The following is a 27,572-nucleotide window of genomic DNA, read 5'->3' on the forward strand; positions in this document are numbered from 1 at the left end:
AAGCCTGTCCAGGTAGCAGGTGGCATTCTACTATTTCCAGATAATTTTAACTCAAGAAGTAGCAGAGCAGAGCAGTTTTTTGCCTGACTGAATTCAGTGTGAACAAAACACAGTTGGCAGATCCTTGTGCTTAGGGCCCAAGTTCCAGGTACTTGACCTATCATTCCACCTACAGCAATAAATTAAAAATGCCTGGAATGGTTTTCTAACACTTAAGGTAAGCGAACAGAACAACTCATATTAATATTTTCAAACTTTTTAAATTTCCAGAGTGCACATATGCAAACTAACTAGCTGTGATGTTCCCAAGTTCATGTTGATTCTTTAACCATTTCTGGGGCTTACGCACAATAATGCCAGACATTAGTGATGTGCCCCAGGTATTGGTATCAGGGCCAATGCTGTTTACCATCTATATTAACAACCTGGAAGACAGCAGTAGCAAAACTTCAGCAAGTTTACAGACAATACTATGGTGGGGAGAGTGGTTAATACACCAGAGGTTTGCACTGCCCTTCAGAGAGACCTCAACGTGGCAGAGAGGAACCCCATCAAGTTCAAAGGGACATGCGAACTCCTGCGCCTGAGGAGGAATAACCACAGGTACCCGCACACAACATGGACTGATCAGCTAGCTGCTAAGCAGATTGGCAAGAAGGGCCCTGGCAGTGCTGGGGAACACCAATTTCTACGCAAGCAACACAGCCTTGCAGAAAACTAGGCCAACAGCCTCCTGAGCTGCATTAGGAAGAGTGTTGCCAGCAGGTTGAGGGAGGTGATTTTCTGCTCTGCTCAGCACTGGTGAGACACCTGGAGTGCCTGGTCCAGTTCTGGGCTTCCAAGTACAAGAGAGACATAGACATAGTAAAGCGAGTCCAGCAAACTGCCATGGAGATGATAAATGGATCAGAACATCTGACCTATAAAGAGAGACTGACCGCTGGGACTCTTCAGCCTGGAGAAGAGAAAGTTCAGGGAGATCTTATCAGTGTGCCTAAATACCTGATGGGGCAAGGGTGGAAGCAGAGAAGACTGAGCCAGAGTCTTCTCAGTAGTGCCCAAGGAAAGGACAAGAGGAAATTGGCAAAAGTGAAATAGTGAAATACAGGAAACTCAATTTACATGCGAGGGGAAAAAAAGAAAAACAAAAAAAAAACAAAAACCAAACAACCCAAAAAAACACCATGACACAAACCTGCAAGGGTGATCAAATGCTGAAACAGGTTATCCTGACAGGCTGTAGAGCTGCCATCCTTGGAGATATTCAAAACCCAACCAGACACGCTCCTCTGCAACATGCTTTAGTTGACCCTGCTCAGTGCAGGGTGGTTCAAACAGTAGTGTCTCCAGAGGTCCCTTCCAACCTCAGCAATTTTATGCTTCTGCAGTTGTAAGCAACTTTACCCACTGTCACCACCACCACCACTTAGACCTTGACATCCTATGAAGTTCAAAGCCTGTCTAAAAGGTTTTGCACTTTGTATGAAACAGTAACAATCAGGGCACCATTGCATCTTTGTGGAACTAAATTGCCCACTTGAGTCTGGATCCAGTACCTGTTACAGCAGCTTTGTCTACAAACCTTTGAGTGGGGACCCACATCTCCATTACATCAGTGAACCATACCTGTGGTTGAATTGCATCTTTAATTTCAAGAAAAAGAAGAAAACGTGGTTCTCTTACATCCATGACAATAATACTTGGAAATAACAGAGGAATGAGACAGCTTCTCTCAGACTTAGAATGAAGCTAGCAGCTTCTTGCTTTCCTCAGATGGACTTACCCACCTAACAAGTATAGAAAGACAACCATAAGCTACACTAACATTTGAGCAAAGCTCAGCCTCGTGGGCAGACTCTCACCAATGCTTAACCAGCTCATAGGTTGGATCTGGTAAGCAGAATTGTCAGTCAAATTCCTAAGAAGTAAAACGGTTTAATATACCTGTAAAGTTAACATTAGATGAGCTGGTCCAATCCTGAATCTAAGAATTTCAGGAGGTGCTCAAAAACAAATGGGGCAGTTTATTAAATTTTGAGTTTAGCCATAGTTATTAAATCTACACCCAAGGACTGTAGTTCAGGTGCCCATCTTTTAAAATGGAGTGATGAAGACCATCAAGTTTAAGACTGTCTATCAAAGATGGTGGAAATGTAAAGATTCTATGAAAAGATTTATTCAGCAACAACAAAATTTTTAGAAACCAAGTCCTAGTCAGACTGAACAAAATTAAATGTACATTGAAATATGCAGATCATTTTTTGACAAGTCGTTCGGTGTACTAAATTATCTTGCTGGAATAACAGGTGAGGAAACACAGTTTTTAGACCTGTTCATTTACTTCCTTTACTTCCATGGAGGTTGGCTCCTGGAAAATGTTTACAAAATTAATCGATACATTTGGTGGGACTGCTCCTTCCACCAGCGCTGTGTGCACAGTCTGTAACTCCAGATGTTATAGAACAATCAGATATTAACATAACTTTTCAGTTTTTTCTCCTTTACAAATTAGCATTATAGCGATCTCTGTTCTGAAAGTCTCTATAAGCACGTTTTGCATCTGTTTTACTGTGCGGGATTCTTCCAAAAGGCTCCAGGTCATTGAAGCAGGCATCAAAAACTTCATCCACAGCTTTCTCTGCTGTTTCTTTGCTAACTTTTCTAACAGCCAGAATGGAACGAACTGCTCTGTCTCGTACACAAGTCTAAAGTGGGAATTAGATAAAGAAAAACCTGTCATTATTAGTAGAAGTAATTTTTTTTTCCAGATTTTGTCAAGTATTGATTCCTACTACATACGCAGTAATTTTGTATCACGGAAGAGTCAGACAATACCTGTAATAAGCATTGAAGTACTTTTTTGTTCCATCCTGTGTTAACTATGTGTTTTAATTTTCCATGTGCAAATAAACTGTCAGATAAGTAAAAGACATTCCTTAGAACAGGAATTGAAATACAATTTGGCATTTGTTGAGGTATCGAGTATTTTACAACGGGACTCGGACACAAGAGAAAATATGTCAGAAAGAGACATAAATACCAGTTAGTACTTTTGTCATTGAAATGCTATAAAACATCAAGGAATTACTCCTCTGCTGGCCTCATTTCAAGACCTCTCTTTATGGCAACTTTGGCTTACACCGTTTGACTACTAAAAGACAAAAAAAGGTGTAAACATCCCCAGCTACAATCTAACTGCCACTCTAACATGAGCAACTACTTGTGACTCAACCCGTAGTCCTCACTATTATTAAAAAAAAATTAATTCCTGTAAGACTTAACACACATGGCTATTTAAAGCCCTTGTTGTTCTTCCTCCAGTTTTCTAAGACTTTTATAGTGGGTAAGGTATTCCCACTACATTTCCTGCAAACCCTGGTTTTTGTTTCATTCTTATTAACCATCCATTTTAAGTAGTAACGCTCTATGATATGACTAAGTATTCAGAAATTTCACTCCAACAAAAATAACAAGGTAGAAAAAAAATTATCATGAATCATTAAAGGTTATTAAAGGTTAATTAAGAGAAAGCAGCAAGTCCATGGCATCTACTTCTTTCTCTGATGTTTTCAGCTATGAAAACTGAGATCAAGTAGGTAAATATAACAAATCAGTAGACTTTAACATCTACAGTCTTTACCTGATGGTGTCCTTTTAATCCAAATTTAAACCTGGCTATTTCATTCATCAGTGTACAGTCTCCACTGAGATTAGCAGCTCGAATCTATTGAGAGAAAGCCACACAATCAGAAAAACACATGGAAATGAAGTCATAAAAGCTGTAACAATTTTTTTTCTTCAGTATCTTTCTGGTGACTGCTGGTAGAGAATATTCCCAGGGCCGCTTCTACTTATGAAGTACATATTACCCTTTAGATCCACCCTCTCAGCCTCAATGAACACCAAAGTATTCCTATAGGACCTGTAAGTTGCTCCAGGGACTGTCCCCCACAGATTCCCAAAGCTTAAATGAATGAGTAGAAGAGATCACATGGATGGGGGGGGTGTGTGTGTGTGTGTGTCTTACTGCTAAAAGAATAGGGAAAGTAATATTCTCCCCAGTCTGTATCTGTATCAGAAGCTGATACAAGAGACAGGAAGAAAGGCAGATACCCTCCAAAGACTATACCTGCAATACCCAGGAGAGCAGTAACACACCTACTTTTGGAAAAGCCACATTTAAATGACTATGTATGTTTTAGCTTGTTAACTGTCTTGTCGTTTGTAATTTCTTTTGTCTGCCAACAGTTCCACACCCTACCCCCTCAGTTAGGAAATGTAACTAAAACTAGATTTCCTATAATACCAGGGTGAGAATAAACGCATGGAAAATATGAAATGTAAGAATTAAAGAGCTGTAAATAAAAATTGTAAACACCATATAATAAGTATCAAAAGACCTGAAGCAAACAAATAATCTCAACAAGAGCAAGAACAAGCACAATCTTGTTTTATGTATTTTCTCTCTTGATTTTAAGTTTGAGGCTTACATGCTTTATTCCGCACTGTGCAAAAGCTTAGGAAAAAAAACCCTAGATGATAGTTAATAATTCTGAATTACTGTATTGGGTTTATGTGGCAAGATGTTGGCAGCAGTGGGCCTGTCGGGGTCGCTTCTGTGAGATGAGACAAGGGGCTGCTCCCATGTCAGACAGAGCCAGTTTAGGCCGGGTCTAAAACAGACCTGCCACTGGACAAAGCTGAGCCTGTCAGCGGTGCTGGCGGTACCTCTGTGATGACATATTTAAGAAAGGATGAAAAACACTAAATGGCAGTTTTGAAAGAGAGGAGTGAGAAAAACATGAGAGAAATAGCCCTACAGACACCAAGATCAGTGAAAAAGGAGGGGGAGGAGGTGCTCCAGGTCCCAGGGCAGAGATTCCCCCACCACCTGTGGAGAAGACCATAGTGAGACAGGTTATCTCCCTGCAGCCTGTGAAGGAACACAGTGAGGCAGATATCCACACTGCATTCTGAGGAAGACCCCATGCCAGAGCAGATGGACAAGCCCTCAGAGAGGCTGCAGCCCATGGAGATCCCGCACAGGAGCAGGTTTTCTGGCAGGAACTGTGGCCCATGGGGGACTGATGCTGGAGCAGTCCATTCCTGAAAGACCGTACACTGTGGAAAGGACCCAAGCTGGAACAGGTCTTGAAGGACAGCAGCCCATGGGAAAGACCCACATTGGAGTAGCTCCTGAAGGATGGTATCCCATGGGAGGGACCTCACACTGGAGCAGGGGAAGAGCATGAAGAGGAAGGAGCAGCAGAGACAAAGTGTTATGAACTGACCACAGCAGCCTTTCCCCATCCCCCTGTGCTGATTTGGGGGGAAGGAGAAAGAAGAGTCAGGAATGAGGGAGCAAAAGCAAGCCTGGGAAGAAGGGAAGGTAGGGGCAAGGTATTTTTAGTTTTATTTCTCACTATCCTAATCTGTCATTGACTGGCAATAAATTAATCTTCCCCAAGTCAAGTGAATTTGCCCATGACAGTAACTGATGCATGACATCCGTATCCTTATCTTGATCCACGAGCTTTTTAATCTTATTTTTCTCCCCTGTCCTACTGAGAGGGGGAGTCAGAGAATGGCCTGGCAGGTGCTTGGCAGCCAGCCAGTCAGCCCCCCACAGTTATACAGAATGGCTTTATTGACACCACATAAGGCTGCTTCATTAAGCTTAATCTATAAAAAGACAATGAGAAAAAAAATTAATGAGAATTTAAAAAATCAGATTACTGTCTCTTCCACAGCAAACATGAATTCGATTAAGGAATTAAAATTCATTTTTATGAAATCTGATTTGTTCCGTACCAAACTCATCATTTTGTTTCTCTCACATACAGTTTATAGGAGGAACCTGTGCAAATCCTAAGCAAAAAACCCACAACGAATTGAAAAAAACCAAGAGAGCCACTGTAAGATACTTATATCATTTTATATATTTAAAAAAAAAACAGTTAAAAAGCCACACAGTCACAAGAATATACTTTCACAATATTAATCAAAAGGGTAAGTTTTTCTGTGGTCAAACGATATGGGTTACATCAGAAATCAACTAAAACCATGTGAATACATGAGTCGTGTATGCAAGAGGAATCTTTCCTAGCCTGTGCTCAGTTTAATTTCACCTCCTAATGCATCAATTTTTAAGGCCTTTCAAGCAGTAAATTCCTATGTCCACTAAAATGGACATGGAGTCATAAATAAAGCGTACTATTAGCAACATCACAATTAATCAAAGAATGTATGTTATGGGAAAAAACAAGTTTGCTGTTAACCCAAAAAATCTAAACAAAAATAAGGTTACCACACTACTGTGATAACTGCCCAACAGTACAAACATTTGATCAATGTGTGAAAGTGTTTTCATCTCTAACTACTCTTATTTGTTAATAAACGCTTCTTGTTATGGTTACACCCACAATGACAGCATTGTACTTAGTATGACACTGACTTGTTAATATTTGTGAAAACTAAATATTTGTTTTCAAAATGAAACTGCTTAGGTTGATTTGACAGAAAGGGCAAAATATATTAACAGGACTAAACCAAATGAATTCTGTGCACCAGCATGCCTATTTAAATATGAAACACCCCTAATAACCAGCTGTAATTAATATAATGATGTTAGAAGCATTTTAACTTACTTCTGAACAAGCCAAGTGTTTGACATTTTTAAACCAGTCAACATGTGCACGGCAGTGATCAAAAGCATGAATCAATTCATGTGTGACGACCCGGTTCATATGGGATTGGTGGCGAATGTTGTTCTGACACAGAACGATCTGTAGAACAAAAAATACAGGCAGTCTTTTCACCAAGTTTCAACATCTCCCTTACTTCTCAGAGACCTAGGACACACCACCTGTAGCATTTAAACTTTTTAGATCAGTGTTTTTCAGCAATAACAGCCTTATTCTGCAGTGTACTAGTTCCAATACCATGGAACATCTTTTGTTTATCTTGTTTTCATGACTTTAGCTCAGATATCGGCATCAGTAGATTTAATCCTAGTAGGAAACACTAGAAAAAAAATGTAGTCCTTTGAAAGGGGATAATGTCCAGTGCCTACCTGAGATGTGGCAGAATCAAAACCTCCACTGACACAGCCATCGCAGTTTTCACAAGAAAAGTGCCGGTCATTGAAAACAGTGCTGAAAGGCCCAAACAAACAAAGGAAGAATTTGAAAAAGACTATTAACTGCATACAGTTAACAGTGTTAACATGCTAACAGCATGCACTGGTAACTCCATAAAGTTAACAGTGAGGTTACTACACAGAACAAGATGAATTAATTTACATACCAACCAGACTGCTTCATAGCCTCAAGAAGAAGTTGAGCGTATGGATCTAGAAAAACATTGCTGCAATTAGCTCTTCTAGACAAAAGCTTTGAAAGTCATCTATAATCAAAACATAAAGGCAGTAAAGAAAAAAAAGACAAGAAAACGGAAAAGCACTACACATGCAAACTCATACCTTCCAGCATTCAACCCTAATGCAATACAACTGGCATCTGTTACAGCTCGGGCTACGTAATTTGATATATAGAAAGCTACTCGGGAATCAAGTCGCTTCTGGCCTTATTTTATTAGCAGCAAACGCAAATAGAGCGGCCCGTAGCGACCATTATTTTCAGTGACGTCCACAGTCACCATCGCATAGTGCAAAGGGCACGAATGAACCAGAAATCGACAAATCCTCTCAAATTTTCGAAAGGAAGAGGTAGAGAAGAAAAAAAAAAAAAAAAAGCGCCCAGCCGCTTCTGAAACTGTATTCTCTTTGCCTCGACCAGAACCAGCGTGCTGGCCAAGCAGCGCCGCGCCGCGCCCCGCCGGCTACTCAGGCCGCCCCGCGGCGGGACATGGCGGCGGCGGGACCCCGCGGCCCGAGGTCAGCACCGCCAGCCGCGGCGGGACGAGCCGAACCGAGCCGGGCCGGGTGGTACGGGGGTGGGGGGGATGGGGGTCCCACCACAGCGCCAGGCCCGGACCCGGGGAAGCGCTTACTCGTGTCCAGGGTCATCCTCAGCATCAGCTGGCACCTGTTGTGGAAGGTGAAGAGGCTACGGACAAGGAAGCTCTGCGGCTTCTTGTTCCGGTCCGGGAAGAGCCTGTAGCCGAGATCATCCTCCTCCTCCTTCTTCTCCTCCACGACCCCGCGTCTCCCCTCGGCCGGCGGCGGCGGCGGCGCCGCCGCCTCCCCCGGCTCCATGGCGCGCCCCGCCCCCCCGCGGCGGGGCAAAGGGGAAGCGGCGCGGCCAATCACTGGGGTGGCTTCGCGTCACGTGAGGCGGAGGGGGCGCGGCCGGGCAGCGCGGAGGGCCGCGGGCCGTGGGGTGAAGCGCGGCGGAGCGCGGGCGCATGCGCTCTGCGCACCCTCCGTTGCCTCTGGCATTGCTGCTGCTGCCGCCGCCGCCGCCGCGGGGCCGTCAGGGCGTCGTAACTGTCCCGGCGCGGGGCCGCGGGGCCGCGCTGCGCTCTGGGGGGAGGCTCGGCCGCAACGGGAGGGCGGCCGGCGGAAAGAGGCGGGACTCGGCGCAGGTGAGGCCGCGGCGGGGGAGGCGGGAGGGAGCCCCCTCCGGTGGGCCTCGTTGGGAGCTCCCAGGCGGCGCCGCAGAGGCGGGTGTTGAAGCTCACCCGGGCTGGCGTTGCCCCGGCGGTGTCCTTCGGCCTGAGCTCGAGCCCCCGCGGCGCGGCCCCGGCGTGGGGGTGGCTGCCGGGGCGGGCCCGCCGTGCTGCCTGGTGCCAGCCCAGCCCGGCCGCGCCGGCTGTCGGCCGGGCCGCTGGGGTAGCGCGGCTGCTCCCCTGGGGCCGCGGGGAAGGAGCAGCCCTGGCGTGTGGGTGAAACAAAGACGGGCCTTGGCGGGGGGGGCGGGGGGCTCGAACAGAACCGGCCGAGAGAGTGTGAGGGCGGCACCGCGAGGGAGCCCGCTGTCCGCGCCTGGGTTAGGGGGGTTGCGGAGCTGCGTGCAGCGAGGGGCCTCGGGCTCGGGGTGGCGGGAGCAGGCGTGCGTTACGCGCCGGTGCAAGGCGCCTTACCATGCGGGGAGACAAACGGCTAGGCTTAATATTAGTTTTCTACGTGGATAAGAGTATTATTTTTTGTCAGTGATAACAAGAAGAAAAGTTCAACAGATCGCAGTGTGGTTTCTTGCATCTTCTGAAGCGTCTTCTAGCTGCTGTTGGCCAGGGTGTGCGAGGCCGTGTGGAATATTTGGTGTGGCCGTGCCCAGGTTTCATGAAATTAACTGTCAAAATATTGCACAGACAGTTCAGTCTGGGCAACAGTTGTAGGTGGTGGTGGGGGAATATATAAAACCCACCTGAACGGGAAATATGATTTAAAATACCAATTTTTTGGCTTTGCCTGAAGTTTCTTTCCCATTAGTTTCAAGTGGACTAAATATTTAGAAGACTTTAGGAAAAATATATTCCTAAGGGTAAGCATGTTACCATTTATGTATAGGAGTTAACTGAGGTGAAGCGCAGCTGGTGCATCAGGGCATCTACGCAGCTGCTTACTCCTGAGGATGAAAAAATCCTTCTGCTTTGGTAGCATGAGTTCAATAGTAATTATGCAGTGTGTTTTTTCCATATTTTTGAGACTCTTGTCCATAATTAGACAAGAGTCTACATAAGAGTCTTCTGCTGTATTGCAGAAGTCATTAGCTTCGATTGGCCTATAATTTTTTATGTTTCTTTCCTACTATGTTATTTCCTTACTGGATGTTAAAAATACATAAAAAAATCTAGTCCTTTTTCTTCCTTAAAAATTTTGTGTGTACTGCTTCTATAAAGGCCTTATTTATTCTTGTGTGAGGATTGTAACTGATCCTGAAGCTTTGAGTCAAGAAGTTATAGTTACCAACCATTGATAGGTTTCTTTGTCCAAGTCTGCATTTACTTAATCATGAATTATTTACTCATGATTGTTTTCAAAATACGTTTGCTTCATCCTTTCAGCTTTTTGTGCTATGGACTGTACAAGTACGGGTTGGGTTTTTCTTCTGAATTGTAACCAAGGTTACAATTTTAAGGTTACTTTTTACTCGTGACTTGATATTTCTGTGGTAATAAAATGTCTTTCACTTAAGACACTAAACTTGAGACAACAAAATTTATGAAGATGATTAAGTATTAATAATTATTAAACAGTATTTTAGGGACTTGGAGGGCTCAGATATGTCAAAGAGAACATTCAAAGAATTTCTGGGCTTGGAATTTACTAGGCTTCAGAATAAAACACCTCATGTGTTTACTTGTTCCTGTGCTAAAAATGTGTGCATGTTTAAGTGTACTGACTTGTAGGGGCCAAAAGTGCTTTTTGGGGGTTGATTTATCAGATGCCTTGGGTTCAGGTACAAGGCAACATGTATGTCTTAATTGTTTTTTTGTTTGTATTTGGTTTTGGGGTGTGGGTGCTTTTTGTTTAGTTAAAACTTAAATGTTAACGAAGTTTTCTACATTTTGTCATCTGGGAAACACTGCAGAAATTGCTTTAAGATCACCTTGTTATCACTTTCAGGATTTTCATTGTTTTGTTGGGCCCTTTACCTTACACTTAGTTAGGAAAGCATGGCTTGCTGTTTGTTATGATATACTTTGTTTTATCTAAATAACGTGGCTTCCCTTCCTTTTTTTTCAAAGTAATTTCAATTGTGTTTCTTCTTAGTCTGTTAGTATTTAATGTTCCTGTTGTGCTATTGGAAAGCCTGTCTTGCGTGTAAGTACATACTTTCAAGTTCTCTTTAGAAAGACTTTTCCTTGAAATTTGGCAGATTACAATGAGTGCACCAAATAAAGCACTAGAACTACAGCTGCAAATGAAGCAAAATGCTGAAGAGCTGCAGGATTTTATGAGAGAATTGGAGAGCTGGGAAAAAGATATTAAAGAAGTGGATTCTGAACTAAGGAAGCAGAGTGGTGTCCCAGAAGAGGTAAAAATCACAAGTCCAGTGTCAATATTAACTCAGCTATTCATACTGTGATAGTGCATGTAATAATTGCTTTTTGCTTCAGCAAAATTACATGTGTTGACTTAAAATATCTGAGGAGAAAGTATGAATTAACACAGCTGACTTGTTCCTCATCTGAAGCAGACCAAAGATTCCTCTGTAAACTGTTACACCAACAGAGCTATGGGGCTGTAGCATTTCAAGGTGATGGGGCCAGTAAATTTTTCATTAGTCCCAGGTAGATCTAGGAGACTGTTTCTGTCTGCAGAATCAGTATTACTTATTTATTGCTGATTTTTAACATATTGATGTTATTCTTCAGTGATACTCTGCAGAGAGTTGTTTTCTGAAACTTAACTTTGTATCATACATGTAATATTTGCTGTTATTACATACTAGAAGATTTATACTTGCTGTCCTTAGTGGTTTTGCAGCACTCCTGAGAACAGCTTGCTGGATGGATTTCTAAAATAAAACTAGTCAGTAGATAGATACTGTATCTAGATATAGGTACTATAGATTCTTCAGTACAAGTGACTTTAACTTACCTGTTTTATTATAAATAAATTATTTCAATTTAGAATTTGCCACCAATTAGAAACAAGGCTTTCAAGAAAAAGAAGAAAAGCAAAAGTAAAGTCCCTTCAAAGATAACCACTGAGGAAAATAAGAAAAACAAGATCAAGTCTTATGATTATGAAGCATGGGGAAAACTTGATGTGGTGAGTTGGAATATTTGCTTGTTAACTGAGTCTTGTCCCCAGTTGATTCTGTTTTAAATAAGACTTTGTTACAGTGCTGTGAGTTCAGTCCACAAGTCTGTGTCTTACTGTGCTGGGCACTGTATGAACCTAGAAAGCAGCTTTCTCCCAAAAAGCTTATGTTTCAAATTTGGAATGTTGAGAAATACTTGTTTTCTCCTGACTGTGCTCTCATCCAGCAGATTGAATTTGGCTTTAAGAAAAGAAGAATGGTTAAAAGATAGATCTATTACAAGGTCATATTTATAGTGGAATATGACTAAACACAGCTGGTAGTATTTGAGAATAGATCTCTCACTTTCAAAGTGTGGAATACTCCTTAGTGGACTTAAGCAGTAGAGATTTTTAAAATCACACTACTAATTCTCCTGAAGTCTTACTTGTATTATTTTGCATTGTTAAATTATAATGAAGGTAATAGTTTATTTGATCTGATTTCAGGATAAAATACTTGAAGAACTTGATAAAGAAGATAGTACTCATGATTCTGTATCTCCAGAATCAGACTCTGAAGAAGATGGAATCCATATAGATGCAGAAAAGGCTCTTGCAGAGAAGGAAAAGGTTATAACATTATAAATATTTAATTGTAAAGTAGCAATTTAGATGTGGGAGCATTTATAGTTTCTTTTAAAAGATTGTCCACTGAGACGATGCTTTTGGTGGAAGACTTGCCGGTTTGGAATTTTTTGTCTGTTTTCCCACCTGTTGTTCCAAAATAGAAAATTCTCACTACATTTCTGTTTCTTCTCATCACTGATCACAGCAAAGCATGTCAGACTGTTTAATGTGCACTTGTGATGATTAATGTATTGGTGGTTTTTTGCTTTGAGAAGTTGGATTGCTGTATAGAATTGTCATAGGGATCAAACTGGCATTTATCTGAACACAACATCTGAATACCCCAAACTAAATTCCTAAGAGTTTAAGACTAGTCCCTTTACGAGTCCGGTATATCTAGGAACAATGGGTGAACTCGTATGCCTTCCTTGCCTTTGTAATGGCGAGTTGGTACCAGTTCAGTTTAACCTTACTTTTGCAAGTAGAGTACAGCAAGACCTATTTCATGCTTCATTGCCATGTGAGATAGGCTAAGTTGTGTAGCAACTTCTGTGATTCTGAGAAACTTTGTTTACAACCAATCACCTAACACCATCTGTCAGTCCATACTTTTCTTCAGTAGATTTTCTTAGTTTTTTGTTTTTTTTAAATTGTCTGCATGGGTGACACCTGTGTTCTTTCTCTGCTGCTGTGGAAATCCCTTGATGTGTAATCTGCAGTCTACACTGAGAAATTGAGATGTCTTTGACTGTTATCATTTTGGCTGCGGTGAAGCAGTTGAGGGTATGAGATAAAAGTTGTGTCCCAAAGGATGTGGAAACTAGAATATTTGCCATGGAGAGCAAAGATGCCAAGTCTAGTTACTAAACACTCAAAAAAAAACCATCAGTAATTATGGTAATTTAAGCAGCTACGTACCTGCTTGTTATAGGTTTCTGGAAATGAACTACAGATATTGAAAATCAGTACGTAATAAAACTATAAATCATGAGAAATATTTAATGTGGATACTTAGAATATTTTAGTTAAAAGAAGTGTTTCCCAGTAAAGCAGTACTTTGAGAAATGTTAAACAAAAATGTTTGAGCATTCCAAAACACAAACTTTTAATTTTGTCACCAAAAGTTAGTAATGTGGCTGTCCACGTACAGTAATTTGCTAGAAAGACTTTTTTCCGTTCACAGGGTAATAACTACTTTAAACAAGGGAACTTTGATGAAGCTATAAAATGCTACACCAGAGGGATGCATTCTGATCCATACAATCCGGTATTGCCCACAAACAGAGCATCGGCTTTTTATAGAATGAAAAAGTAAGACTTGTATTGTTAAATCCATAATATTTTCTTCTTTGAAACACTACCTTCAGATTTTTTGTCTGGTTTTAACTCTTGATTGTAATATTTATCATGCTGTGATACAGTCTATGTAAGACTGCTGTTGCAACGTGCTTTGCAGTTTCAAAGTAAAATAGGCATCACCAGGATAAGGAATTTGGTAGTCTCTCATCTTTTTTACCTCTGCTTTTATGCTATAAGTTCAGTCTTCTGTGTTACACTGTAAGGCTTCAAAAGAAAAAAAAAAGAAAAAGAGAAATTTCGCTATCTAGTTTGCCTTTCAGCTTCAGTGAACTAATTTCTAAGGCATTAATTTGTTTTGGGGGAAGAAAGGGTTTGGGGCATTGGTTATTCTTTCTGCTGCAGTCGAGATTGTTGACCTCTGTGTTCTTTTCCTGTTTTGATGTATTCTGAATCAAGAGATGTTTGAATACTTGTTCTATGCCCCTTCTGAAGCATCTAAGTTTTCCACTTTAGAGACAACCTGTAAAGCTTCAGGGTAAGCTAAGTCACTGAAGTTTTGGGTTTTGTTACTTAGATGTGTCCAAACTAATTCATTCATATTTTTGATAGGTTTTCTGTTGCAGAATCTGACTGCAATTTAGCACTTGCTTTAGATAAAAATTACACAAAGGCTTATGCCAGAAGAGGGGCTGCTCGCCTTGCTTTGAAAAATCTTCAAGGTGCTAAAGAAGGTGAGTCTTTTCAAAATTCTTTCCTTAAAATACATAAAACTGCTCAACTACCTGCTTGCTTAAAGCTTGTGTGATTTGCTTATTTGGTGTAGGAATTTAATTTTCAATTCCTGTAAACAAAGAAATGAAATACCATATTGCATATTTTTCTGGCAAGATAAAATTTAAGCAGTGAGGCCAAACGATTGCTGTAGATATTATCAGTTCTAGAATAATTCAGCTTTAAAGGTCCTGGAATACTGTGTTCCTTGCAATATTTCAGGCTTCTTAGGTTGTTACAAAAAAGGGTTAATTCAAAAGAATGCTTTTATTTTATACTCTGGTTACTAGCTTGTAATTCCTACCTGAAACATTGTTTTCTGGTCTTGTGATAGATTATGAAAAAGTTTTAGAGCTGGATGCAAACAACTTTGAAGCAAAAAATGAACTGAAGAAGATTGATCAGGTAATAAGATTAATAGGCCCTAACATAAATTAATACACCCTGTTCAGTTTATATCTATATGTGTTTATAATAACTGAATTCAACAGAATCTCATTTGCTTTTTCTGGTATTTGGATTTCAATGAGGTCAAAATCTGTAATTGAGTTTCTTCTGGATTAACTAGCATGAATGGAAACATCAGTGTAATAGTGGATTGGCAGACTAAGGCTGGATGTGTGTACCAACATCTCTGGGTTTTTGAGTTGTTCTGTTTGTTTTTTTTAATCTTCCCTCAGATGTTTTTTCTGCCTCCTGTGTTTAATGTTTTTTTCAGTCATGCTTTAGTATTTCGGTACAAGGTGCACTACATGTGAAAGAATGTGCGTTTTCTTGGCTATAGAGCTGTACTACTGCCTGCTTGTAGTCCCACTGATTGCTAGCAGAACGTAGTAATCTGCTGAAAGTCTGATCCCTTTCATGACGGAGAGAGAATGTTGATTATGATGACCTTAATAAATGTAGGCTCACCTGTCATTACCGTGGGAACATGCTTATACCTCTTCAGCGGTAGTTCTGAAAGTGCTTGAAAAATTTATTTTCAGAATTAAGACCCAAAGCCTCCAGTAACTGAAGATTTGTGAATTGGATATATATAGACAGGTTCCATGGGTCATTTTACATTGTGCTTCATAAATTAGATACTTTTTATTTACTGAGTAATACTCTGATTTGCAGACCCTCATAGAAATACATTTTCGAGAACAATTTAGAATGATCTCTCCAGTTTGCATTCAGCTTACAACATAGGCACTTCTGTTAAAATGATTGGCAGATTTTTGCATCATAAAAGTTGTAGACTTTATCGTAATTTACGTTATGAAAAAAATGTAAGTGGGGGAAGTACTTATTGAGGAAAAATTACATCTTCGCAGGCTTTGTCACCAAAAGAAAGTTCAGAACAGAAAGAGTTTGGAGATGCAGTCCAACCAGAACTAGCAGACAAAGAGAAGTGCGTTGAAGACCAACAGCTCAAGCAGAAGGCTATTACAGAAAAAGATCTGGTAAGTCACAGGTTCTGGTGGAACAGGAGAGAACTAGCAAAGAGAAGTTGTTGTGTTGTGCTATTAGCTATGCAAACATGTAAATTAAACTTGATACTGTCTGAACTTCATAAATACAGTATCCTTGATAAACCTTATTTGCTTCCCACTTTGGGCTCTGTAGGGAGGGGAGGGGAACAGTGAGTTCTGTTTGGACTCTTCTGGAGGAGTAATTACACAAGGTAGCTTTTACAGCCCAGATTGTACGTGACAAATTTCAAATGCGTAGTAAGATAAATAAAACTTGAACCGTATTTTATGAAGATCCCATTTCTCCAGTATTACATGCATCTTGACCCCAGCTTGGCCAAGTAGAGTTGTGGACAATTTCCTGTGTTTCCAAACCTCTGATTACATAGTGGAAAGTAGTTATAAAAAGGACTTCAGGGAGTGCAGGCAAGAATGACAATAAAAATGTATTTCTGGATACATGGTCTTGACTCACAGCTGGCTTATTGATTTCTCCATCTCCTCACTGTTGGAATTAAGAAATAACATTATCAACTAAAACATAATTTTCTTTCTGTTCTCTTACCTAGCTTTTTAACTTCTGACTTTTTACCAATATTCAGGTTTCCTGTTTCCTATACTGGTTGCAGGAGGTAATTAGTAGGAAAAGAGTGAAAGCATACGCTAAGTAGGTAAAAGGAAAAAAAAGTTTGAAGAGGCCACAGAAAATTCCAGTCTGGTGCAGTACTTTATTGGCAGCAGAGTTGACTCACTGTCGACACGTTCCTGGCAACATGGATCATGTCAAGTCTGAACTGTGGTCTTTGCTTTATTGCCAGTGGGCAGAGTAGTAGCGGAGAAGATAACATGGCTTTGTATTAGTACTGAGAAGCAAAAGATAATTCTAGTCTCTTGGAAACAAAAAAAGTATATGTAATTTTGTCTTATGGAGCATTAATTAGAAAATAACAGCAACATTTGGGCCCAAGTAATATTTGAGGATAGCAGTTTCATGGATGCAGCATGATAAGGATTTGTGCAGTGCAGAAAGTCGTCTTGAAAGGGGAATTGTAAAGGTTCAAATTGTGTTTAAATTCAGGAGGTACAGCATGGCTTGTCTTGCACATAAAGAGTAAAGAAAAATCAAGCTGCACTTAAGCTACACATGTAGCAGGTTTTTTTAAATCCTCAAAGTACTAGAAAAAATTAAGATACTTTTTGTGGTCTGCCTCCAAGCTTAGATATGAAGAAATATGCCATAAATATCTGCTCTGATTAGGTGTTCTTTGTGATCCATCATCTGGCTATTTTGACCCTCTCTACTAAAAAGGAAAACAAAAACCCTCATTGAACTAGATTTTTCTCAACACTATTTTTTTTTTTTAACCTAAATGTTACAGGGTAATGGTTATTTCAAAGAAGGAAAGTACGAAGCTGCAATAGAATGTTATACCCGTGGTATAGCAGCAGATGGCACCAATGCACTTCTGCCAGCTAACAGAGCCATGGCCTATCTAAAGATTGAGAAGTAAGTAGGATTGCATGTGCTGCACTGTTTCTTTCTTTGTTGTGAACTAGATGAAGAATGATCCAGTACATTTTCACTCAAGCTCAGTTACTGTCACTCCTTTCTAGAATTCAGTATAGAATAAATTGTATTGAAAACAGTAAGGGAGAGAAAACAATGCAACATGTGTGATCTTACAGTGTATTTCATAGAAGTTCATAGAAGTTGTGAGAGAATAAAATAGCATCAGTATGAAATGATAGTTTCTAAAGTTCGATTTTTTTTTTTTTCATTCTTTCATGATGGTAAAATTCTAGATATTCACCTTTCTCAAAGGACCTGCCTGAAGCTTTATGTCTTTTTTGACTATAAAACCCAGTCAGCTACTAAATGTTGCACTGTAAAAAGTAGTGGATTATAACTTTGGACTTCAAAGGAAATCGATAGAAGCTTTTTCTAGAAATTGTCATATTTACAATATTTTTCTTTAACTCCGCTAGTGGAGACATGTATGTGTATTTAGTTTGTTTTAAATTAAGCTTTATTGAAATAATCCAGTAACAGTAGGAAATGCATGCTTCCTAGCAAATGGTGGAAATTCCTTATGACCATTTTTGAAGTCTAACTTTTTTTTTTAATCCCTGATGGTATGGTAGCTTAAAGCTTTTCAAACAGGTAGCGTGAGAAGCAGATAGCTGAGCATTATGTTGGTCATCAGTTCTAACATGATGTGGCTGGGTATCTGTAGAGACAATACATTGATCTCAGATTATGAGATTCTAAAATAGGTTACTCAGGTAGTATTTCTGATGCAACATTTATAATTCAGTACTGAAGCCACAGGTCATAATCAATCATAATGCAAACAAAGATCATAATGCAAACAAAGTTCTCAGAAAATCAGAGGAAGAGATACTTTAATTGAATGACCAAGGAAGAAAATTGATTCTGTATGATATTTCACTGTGTCATGGGTCTTTAGATTTAAAAGAGGACCCAAACATAAAATGCAACAGAAGCTCACTGGTGGTATTATAAACCTGTAGAGCTGATGATAACTGTAAAAAAAAAAAAAAAAAAAAAAAAGCCAACCCAAACAAAAACCCTCTTCCCATAAATTTAAGGATAGATTGAAGGAGGAGGAGATGACTGAATGAAAATAATGTAACAATCTGGGGAACTACAGGTGTGTCAGTCTGGCCTCTGTGCTAAGGAAGGTTATGGAGTGGTTCATCTTGAGAGCCATCATGCCAGCATGTAGAGGACAGCGGCCCAGTCAGTATTGGTATAGGAAAGGCAGGTCCTACTTGACTAACCTGACCTCCTTCTATGACAAGGTAACCCACTTAGTGGATGAGGGAAAGGCTGTGGTTGTTGTCTACCCAGACTTTGGTAAAGCCTTTGACACTGTTTCCTACAGCATCCTCCTGGGGAAACTGGCTGCTTGTGGCTTGGACGGGTGGACTCATTGCTGGGTAAAAAACTGGCTGGACAGCCGAGCCAAGAGAGTTGTGTTGAATGGAGTTAAGCCCATCTGGTGGCTGCTCACAAGTGGTGTTCCCCAGGGTTCATTGTTGGGGCCAGTTCTGTTTTACATCTTTATCAGTGACCTGGATGAGGGGATCGAGTGCCCCCTCAGTAAGTTTGCAGGTGACACCAAACTAGGCAGAAGTGTTGATCTGCTTGAGGGTACGAAGGCTCTACAGAGGGATCTGGACAGGCTGGATTGCTGGGCTGAGGTCAGTTATATGAGGTTTAACAAGGCCAAGTGGTGAGTCCTGCAGTTGGGTCACAACAACCCCAAGCAATGCTATCGGCTTGGGGCAGAGTAGCTGGAGAGCTACCGGGTGGAGAAGGACCTGGGGGTGGTGTTTGACAGCTGGCTGAGCATGAGCCAGAAGTGTGCCCAGGTGGCCAAGAAGGTCAACAGCATCCTGGCTTGTACCAGGAATAGTGTGGCCAGCAGGAGTAGGGAAATGATTGTGCCCCTGTACTTGGTGCTTGTGAGGCCACACCTTGAATACTGTGTTCAGTTTTGGGTCCCTCAGTACAAGAAGGTCATTGAGGTGCTGGACCGTGTCCAGAGAAAGGCAACAAAGCTGGTGAAGGGTCCAGAGAACAAGTTTTCTGAGGAACAGCTGGGAGAACTGGTGTTGTTTAGCCTGGAGAAGAGGAGGCTGAGGGGAGACCTTATCGCTCTCTACAACTACCTGAAAGGAGGTTGTAGTGAGGTGTGTGTTGGTCTCTTCTCCCAAGTCACAAGCAAGAGGACAAGAAGAAATGTCCTCAAGTTGCACCAAGGGAGGTTTAGATTGGATATTAGGAAAAACTTCTTCACTGAAAGAGTTGTCAAGCATAGGAACAGGCTGCCCAGGGAAGTGGTTGAGTCACAGTCCCTGGAGGTATTTAAAAGACGTGTAGATGTGGTGCTTAGGGACATGGTTTAGTGGTGGACTTGGCAGTGCGAGGTTGATGGCTGGTCTTGATGATCTTAAAGGCCTTTTCCAGCAATTATTTTTTCAGAGAAAGTTAATTTCTCTGTCTTGATACAAAGAGAGAGCAGTGTGTCATGACAATACCAAAAGATTTGGCTGAAATTTCAAGGTGCTGAGAAATCATATTTTGTATGTTTACTTTTATTTTACATTTTAGCTCAGTGGTGTGTATTTATATGTCTACAGGTAATTAAGGTCTGTCTTCGTATTAATTGTTTTGGGTAGCTCTGTCTCTTCAGTCGAAACTGCTTCTTTTGAAACTGATTACTAATTTTATGCTACTCTTTTGCTGAGATATCAAGAGGCAGAGAATGACTGTACACAAGCTCTGCTCTTGGATGCTTCCTATTCTAAAGCCTTTGCCAGAAGAGGAGCTGCCAGAGTTGCTCTTGGAAAGCTAAAAGAAGCTATGCAAGGTATGACTGTTAATTAGCATAAGTGTGATAGATAAGAGATGAGTATAAAGACATCCTGATATTTTTTCATCTTCTAATAGCAGTTAAATCAATTGCTGACTAATTGAGGTTATCAGTGCAAAAGTTAAGAGTGGTGGGGTATTCTTGTGTTTCACTGAATATGTATAAAACCTTTCGTGGTATCCACATGATTGGAAGATGATTTTGTGTGAAATCACAACTATTGTTGCTTAGGATAAGTAGTAAGAAATAGTTTGAAAAATTTGTTTAAAACTAGGTCATGACATAAGCATTATGATGACTTAGCTGCCTTTAATTATTTTAGAGCTGTGAAAGGAAAATAGAAGGTTTAAAAATTTACCACTTTAACTTCAAAAGTCTACAGTTTTCTTATGTTGTTTTTTCACTCAGATTTTGAAGCTGTTCTGAAGTTGGAACCTGGAAATAAACAAGCAATAAATGAACTCACTAAAATAAGGAATGTATGTATACTTCTGGTTTTTTTTTTGTAAGTCTATGGTAGTAGAATGTTTTCATTTATAATTATTCCTCAAACTCTTGATCTTTTGGACAACTTACCATTTTTTCAGGAATTAGCTGAGAAAGAACAGAAGAGTCGTCAAGAATATCCTGCAGTATTGATAAAAGAAACGGAAGTAAAAAATATAGTGAAGCTGATTGATAATCCATTACATGTGAAATCAACAGTAAGTTGTTTGTTGTGAGTTGCTTTCTATAATGATGGGAAAAGTAGAGCTTAAAGTTAAAATCCACTTCTTGCTTGTTTATGTAGGCTGACTTCTGACAGATATATCTTGCCTGTGGAAAGCCCAAAATTTATAGATTTAGTGTCTTGATATTTTTCAAGAGCATAACTTCAGCATTTCCACGTGTGTGGAAATTCATTATTTTTTTTTGCCCTCCCCCCCTGCCCCCCGTGGTGCTTCTATATGACTTGTGAAGGCGGTGTTAGGTGATGGTCAAAAATAATTAGTGTTCATGAAGAAATCAAACTTTAGTTAGCATGTCCTCTAGGGGTGGAATTAATTACCTTATGATGTATGTAACTTGGTCAACCAGCAAGGCTGAGTTACAAATATTTATCAGCTCAGAATTTTAAGTTGAGGATGAAGGCCTATGTTGCTGGATACTTAATTTGTTTAGCTAAATTACAAAGCTTGACCAGGTCATTGGTCAAAATATATGGTGGTTCTTGCCCATTCAACCTTAGAGGAAAAAAATAAACTAATTTTTTATTATTATTATTGGGAAAACAGGATGCAGGTTCTGAGATCCTCTAGAGGAATAATATGCTGGTTTATAAGGGTAAAGCAATAAAATCATCATATAAGGCTGCCCAGAGAATGTAATGAAGTTTCCTTTTTTGCCATTTATCTTTATTGAAAGTATCTTCCATGTGCACCACCACAGATGAAACTGGTTTTCATGAGATTGATTTTAAATTAAGCATAGCTGTTTATCTGGGGCCTGAATATACACTGATTTTAAGGCACGTGACATGAAGTATTGTCTGTTTAGAAACCTTTGCGAAGAATAGCCATTGAAGAAATTGATGATGACACACCGAATAGCGATTTGCCCAGCACTACTTCTTTAGTCAATAACTGGAGGAATTCAGTGAGTGTCGGAACAACAGAGAATCTAGATCAGGATGATCAGTTGACTACAATGGACATTCCAAAAGCAAAGCACTTGAAAATAGAAGAAATCAGTGATATGTCACCATTACAGTAAGTATAAAAACTCTGATCCTGTTTTTAAAAGGTAAATGTAGTTGAAATGTAATCTTCATTTTCAGATTTCTGCATGTGGTATCAAACATTTTGGAGAACTCGGATTAAAAAGAAAATATTGAAAGAAACTGCAGTTCTTGCATGCCTGCTTCCTTGATCATGTAGTGGTTGAAACAAGTATGATCTATTTAGTGTCAGATGGAAAACTAATCCTGTTCTTACACTTCAGGTATAAAAAAATTAATAACATTTTCCCATATGCCATACTGTCTTCCTTGTGCAATCCATCTTCCCTAGCTGTGATTTTTATTTGTAATGGTTTAGAGTAGACTCTGAGCAGAGTTCAAATGTTCTTTGCACACCAGTTGTGTGAGAGAAAAGGAGCAGATGAGAGTGCCACCACTCTTTCTTCTGCTGAGTAGGCAGCCAATAACTGCAGGCTCCCTCAGAGTTCCCAAGTTCCGCTGTGTTAGCCAGGCAACCTCAAGTATGTCTGGCTGAAATTACGCTGAGGTATAGAAGCCACTATCCCTGATAAGAATTGGAACTCTACTTGTTGTCTGCTTAGGAAAGCTCTGTGTGCATCGGTATCATCTGACTGTGTTAATAGTAAATACTTCTTATGGAATTGTAATTGAAGTATTTGTGAGAAATGCCAACACACATGCACTCTTGAGCTCAGTCAGATGGATTTACTGAAGAAAAAATTATATTTCTTAGCCATTTTATAACTTCTGAAAAATAAATGGACTTAACTGACAAATTGCAGTGCAAAAAATAGCTCCACTGTAATCCGTGTTGAAAACGGTTTGTTCATTTGACATGGTTATTGTTTTGCATCTGAAATTGTAGTGTTTTTTGCAGCTGTGTACAGTAGAAATCTGTACCATAAAATGCAGTTATTTCCAGAAACAAAGCAGAGAAAGGTTGAGTTTATTTGTAAATATTTACAGGTAAGTTTTTATAGAAAATTAAGTGTGTGTATATATATGTATATATAAAGTATACTTTATATATATAAAGTATATATGAATTAAGTATAAAGCCTCCATAATTTGAAGGGTAGTTTTTTTAGATACCTGCTTGAACTAGAATACATTATTTGTAAAAGTTCTGATTGTATTTTTGATTCTTAAGGAATTAAAAGGTAGCCAGTTAGGTCTGTGCAGGATTTCCATGAGTGTTTTTCTTGATTATGTTTCAAAATATCTCTGCAGGCTTCCTGCTAGTGCAAAAAGAATTTCATCAACGTTGCATCCATCTTTCCCTGTGAACAAAGAAAGAGAAGAAGACATGAAAAGGTCATTTGGATCTGCTCCTTCAGTCCCTGCCATTCCTGCAAATTCTTTCCAGCTTGAGTCTGACTTCAGGAAGTTGAAAGACTGCCCAGAAAATATGTATTTGTACCTGAAGGTATGAAATGTAGTATTGATTGACAGTGCTTGGACAGTTTCTTCAACCAACACTGAAGAAACAACACGAACTTAGGTAGAAAGGGTAGCTATGCTTAGTGTCTTGACCATGTACAGTAGCCCCTTTCTTTAATTGCCTTCACATAATACTAAGTAGTTTGATCCACATTTATTTCTCCTCCTTGTGCCTGACTTTTCACTTACCTCACTTTGAGTGCAGTCTCTGCATAATCTGCCTCTTCTTTCAGACTTAGGCCCTTATTCTGTAAACACTTAAATACATTAGTAACCATGTTAAACTCTAATTTTTCAAATGAATGCTTCTAGGGTAATTAGACATAGCAACATTCTTACCTCTTTAAACTGAAGAAATGCTTGAAACACATCAGTCTACTTAATGTGTACTTCTGCTTGTATGTATTTCACAAAAAGTTTGCTTAGAATCTTTAGCAATCATCACCACAAAAAACCCCAGCCAAATTAATGCTTAACTTCAAATAGTGCATGTGATTTGTTTCTTTTTTTGCTTTCATGCACCTCAGCATTGTCCAAGACATCCTAAAAACTTATTTCTAATTCTCACGACTCAACTGTATTTTTTTGCCTAAAAATAACGTTAGTTTTTTTTTTCCAAAGCAAATAGAGCCTTCCTTTTATCCGAAACTGTTCCAGAAATCCTTAGATCCAGACTTGTTTAACCAGATACTGAAAATTCTACATGATTTCTACATTGAGTAAGTTTAAGTCCTTTGTTTTACACTGCTTATTGCTATTCTGTTTTCTGGGTTTTTTGGTTGTGTTTTTTTTGGGGGTGGGGGTGGGGGGGGGGGGGGGTTGGGGTTTTGGTTTGGGGTGGGGTGTCTTGCCTTTTTTTTTTCCTCCCTGGCACCATCCTTGGGCTTACAAAATTATTTCCAGCATGCAGCATTACGTGATCATGATGCAATAATTGGAATGATTCAATAGTTCCTTCTTAAGAAATTAAACATACTGTCAAAAATCAGATAGAAAAGAGGTAAAGAAATAAATAGCCTTTACTCTGTTGTTGAATTCAGTTCTGCTAAATCGCATTAGAAACAGAATATTAGACTGCATGAAATAATTTCTGTTCGTATGAGTGTGTATATTCTGTTATCGCATATAACTGCATATTAGCTTCCTATATTAACTGTCTAAAGCTGAGAAATCCAGAGGGTTTCATTTTTGTGCAATGTTTATCGTGATGCATTCTGACTTCTAATTACCTGGTAGCATTTTACAGTAGCCTGTACTAAATGTGTATCGGAGCTAGAAGTTCTGATAAGGCATGACCTGACAATTATTTTTGAAATTTCTATCCCTGCTATAATTTGAGGCTTAAAGTTCACTTTGCCTGTCAGTGTGCTGCTTCTCTGAATTACTCTGCCTGAAGAGCACGCATTCAGAATGTTTTTAGGGTGTTGTCTTATGGAGAAAAGCAAATGTAAATGAATGTTAGCCTTTTCCTTGGTTTCTTTAAAAGTAAATATCCATCATGTGGGTGAAACATGACATCCTAAGAGATATGGCCTACATTTGGTGGTATGACATATAGAGGCTAGGAAGATGAAATTATTTGCAGTAAGGTAAAAGGCATTTCTTCTGGAGGGAGACAGGACAAGTTATGAATGAAAGAAAAATATTTGTTGTTAGTATTTGTAACAAAGACAGTGCCTGTTTACTGCTGACTAGAATGTAAAATGAATACAATCTAGGAATTTTATGTATGGATAAAAATGATGGCAACTGTAATGCAGTGCTTTTTGCTGAGCTTCCTATGACCACAGGTGCTACTTCCCCTCACACATCACTATATGTATAAAAACGGTGAAGTTATGGCAAGGTATAAGCATTAAATCATACAATAGCTATTCTGTACATGAACAGCAGTCAGTTTGGATCAGTCTAGGTTGTTACATTTCTTCCCCCTTGCCCTGTATTAGAAGGATACTTGAATAAAGATTTCTGGATGTTGACTTCATTCTGGGTGAATGAACAGGAAAGATGAGAAAGGCAGGGAATATGGGGGGGAGAGAGAGGGGAGTTCCATTGGTTCTTTAATCTCTCGTTCCTCAAGTCTTTAATATTGCTTGCAGCTACTGAATCTTTCTAATCAACAGTAATTATTTTGATATTTCCAATAATCTTCTGCAGGAAAGAGGAGCCATCGCTCATCCTTGAAATCCTCCAGAGGCTGTCTGAATTAAAAAGATTTGATATGGCAGTAATGTTTATGTCAGGCTCAGAGAAAAAAGGTAAGTAATTCAGTAGTGTCTTTCAAACTTCATTTGTGATATTATAGAACCTAGCAAGAAATATGTAAAATGTAGTGCTAATCTTGTTGTTTATTCTGGGTAACAGTCAGTAAAGGTTAGTTGTCTAGTTTTTTGATTGTTTTAGAAGTCAATAAGAGGATCATGTAACTTTTCTTAGTCTTTTGATTTTTTATAATTGTTAAAACTTGAAAACTTCCAGCTAAATACTTCTGATTTTATCAGTAGTGCCGCTGCATTTTAGTCTGATAAAGTAAGCTTCACTAGGATTTCAGTTTACAGCTGGTAATGTTACAAAAATATGGATTTGTATGAAATCTTATCTGACATGCAAGGTATCCAAATTACACATTTTTTGTAATTTACAACCATTTCCTCGCAATCCTGACGTTACTGGTGGCAAAAAGAATGCAAACATCTCTAAACCACCCAGCCTGTTCATCTCTGTCCTGTTCTTGAGGCATCACTTAGATTAGTTTGCAATTCAGGTTGACATTGCCTTGGGTTCCTGGTTTATAAAAGTGTTTTATGTCTCAGACATTTTCTTTATTTAGCACACCAGACAGACTATATAACAGTGAGACACTGACAAGCAAAACATTTCGCTGGGACCAAATAATGTCAGATTTACTATCAACAGCTGAGTTTCACTAATAACCATTATACTTTCAAAATTTTTATATGTGAATCTTCTTAAAATAAAATTGCTTGTTTGACTTACTGAAGCACAAGTAAATTCCACTTATGAATTGCATTCACGCCTTTAACCTGATGTAAGCTTTATCTGCCATCTGGCACTAACTTTTATCTTCTGCATTTAATGGCATAGTGCCAAGATTGTAAAAGCTGTCTGTTTACGTTGTCAGGATTGTATACCTGTTTAAGGAAATGTTAGGTGGCTTGTGGGCATCAAAACAAAGTGAGAACTTCCCTTTGCTACTTTTTTTCATCCTCTCAGTAGTTCTAAAAATTTACTTGTGTTTCAGCTATATAATCCAGCTCTCACTGAGGAAAGAGTTTACCTTAACTTAAGGTAATCCCTGATTTACCCAAAGAGTGCAACTCACAAAAATAACAGTTCATGTTGGGAATTTCTTTTACAGTTACACAAGTATTGTTCAATCATTTGAACCATATGGGATTGAAAGATACTTCTGTGGAAGAGTTGGAGAAGAAATACGGCATTTTCTCTTAGTGAGATGACTGATGTGTAAATTTCTGTTTCTGCACTTCTTTCATATGGAAATCATCTGAAGAAGCCTATAAAGACTGGAATTCTGCTGCTTTTTTATAAGTAATGAAACTCTTGGTTTAGCCAAATGGCAAGTGCCTGAAGAGATAATTGTCTAGTTCTGCAGGTACATTTGCTTTCCAGCACCTGAAACAGGTCTACACTGTCTTCAGTGGAATCTGTTTGCCTAAAAAATAATTGGGCAGATTGGCATTCAGGATTTGGACTGTAGATAGAGATCTTTATTAAAAGGAAAAAAATATTTATAAATATGTCTTTGGTAAGAATCAAATGGTGTATATTAGAAATGTGCATGTTTTTTATTTTAGAAAATAAACTGAACATTGAATTGAAGATAATAATTAAAAATCCTTTAAAACTTAGGTGCCTAAATCATTCTTCTCTAAGGACACACATGTAATATGCAACATGTAATATGCAAAGTGAGCCTGGGGTATGATTGCGAAAAAATTCCAGAATTCTTTTGAGTTTACCCAAAAGCTGAGTTTTTAGCATTGACAGCTGAGATATTCCTGTGAACTTCAACTGTAATTGCAGAATAGAAGGAAGCAAATACTGTAGAATTAAACTAAAAGTATAGGGAAAACCGCTTCTTGTTGTCTTTGGAGAGTACTTTTAAAATACTCTGGTGAAGCTTACTGTTAGGGTTGGTTGTTCCTAAT

The 27,572-nt window shown here is 39.3% G+C and overlaps 2 protein-coding genes across 4 annotated transcripts; one reads left to right on the forward strand and one right to left on the reverse strand.

The window, feature by feature from the left end:
• Positions 1-2,160: 2,160 nt before the first annotated feature.
• Positions 2,161-8,252, reverse strand: ATP23 (ATP23 metallopeptidase and ATP synthase assembly factor homolog). 2 transcript variants are annotated; one of them, XM_075080946.1, is made up of 6 exons: positions 8,011-8,252; positions 7,306-7,351; positions 7,073-7,154; positions 6,648-6,785; positions 3,641-3,724; positions 2,161-2,705 (listed from the first exon to the last, which is right to left on the reverse strand). In XM_075080946.1, the coding sequence occupies exons 1-6, from the start codon at positions 8,213-8,215 to the stop codon at positions 2,502-2,504; spliced, it is 759 nt and encodes a 252-aa protein (XP_074937047.1). In that variant the 5' UTR covers positions 8,216-8,252; the 3' UTR covers positions 2,161-2,501. The 2 variants fall into 2 exon arrangements, with proteins under 2 accessions (XP_074937047.1, XP_074937048.1); XM_075080947.1 differs by having other exon boundaries at positions 7,306-7,404; positions 8,011-8,125.
• A 48-nt stretch (positions 8,253-8,300) lies between these two features.
• RPAP3 (RNA polymerase II associated protein 3) lies at positions 8,301-27,238 on the forward strand. Of its 2 annotated transcripts, none has more exons than XM_075080943.1 (17): positions 8,301-8,544; positions 10,782-10,940; positions 11,540-11,680; positions 12,161-12,283; positions 13,464-13,591; positions 14,189-14,310; positions 14,685-14,755; positions 15,667-15,795; positions 17,184-17,311; positions 20,080-20,201; positions 20,613-20,683; positions 20,792-20,908; positions 21,741-21,952; positions 23,173-23,368; positions 24,004-24,101; positions 25,540-25,640; positions 26,762-27,238. In XM_075080943.1, exons 1-17 carry the CDS (start codon positions 8,365-8,367, stop codon positions 26,851-26,853), a joined length of 2,190 nt encoding a protein of 729 aa, XP_074937044.1. In that variant the 5' UTR covers positions 8,301-8,364; the 3' UTR covers positions 26,854-27,238. The 2 variants fall into 2 exon arrangements, with proteins under 2 accessions (XP_074937044.1, XP_074937045.1); XM_075080944.1 differs by lacking the exon at positions 8,301-8,544 and adding an exon at positions 8,758-8,840.
• Positions 27,239-27,572: the final 334 nt, after the last annotated feature.

This window comes from Phalacrocorax aristotelis, chromosome 1 (assembly GCF_949628215.1).
Source record: "Phalacrocorax aristotelis chromosome 1, bGulAri2.1, whole genome shotgun sequence".
Classification (NCBI taxonomy): domain Eukaryota; kingdom Metazoa; phylum Chordata; class Aves; order Suliformes; family Phalacrocoracidae; genus Phalacrocorax; species Phalacrocorax aristotelis.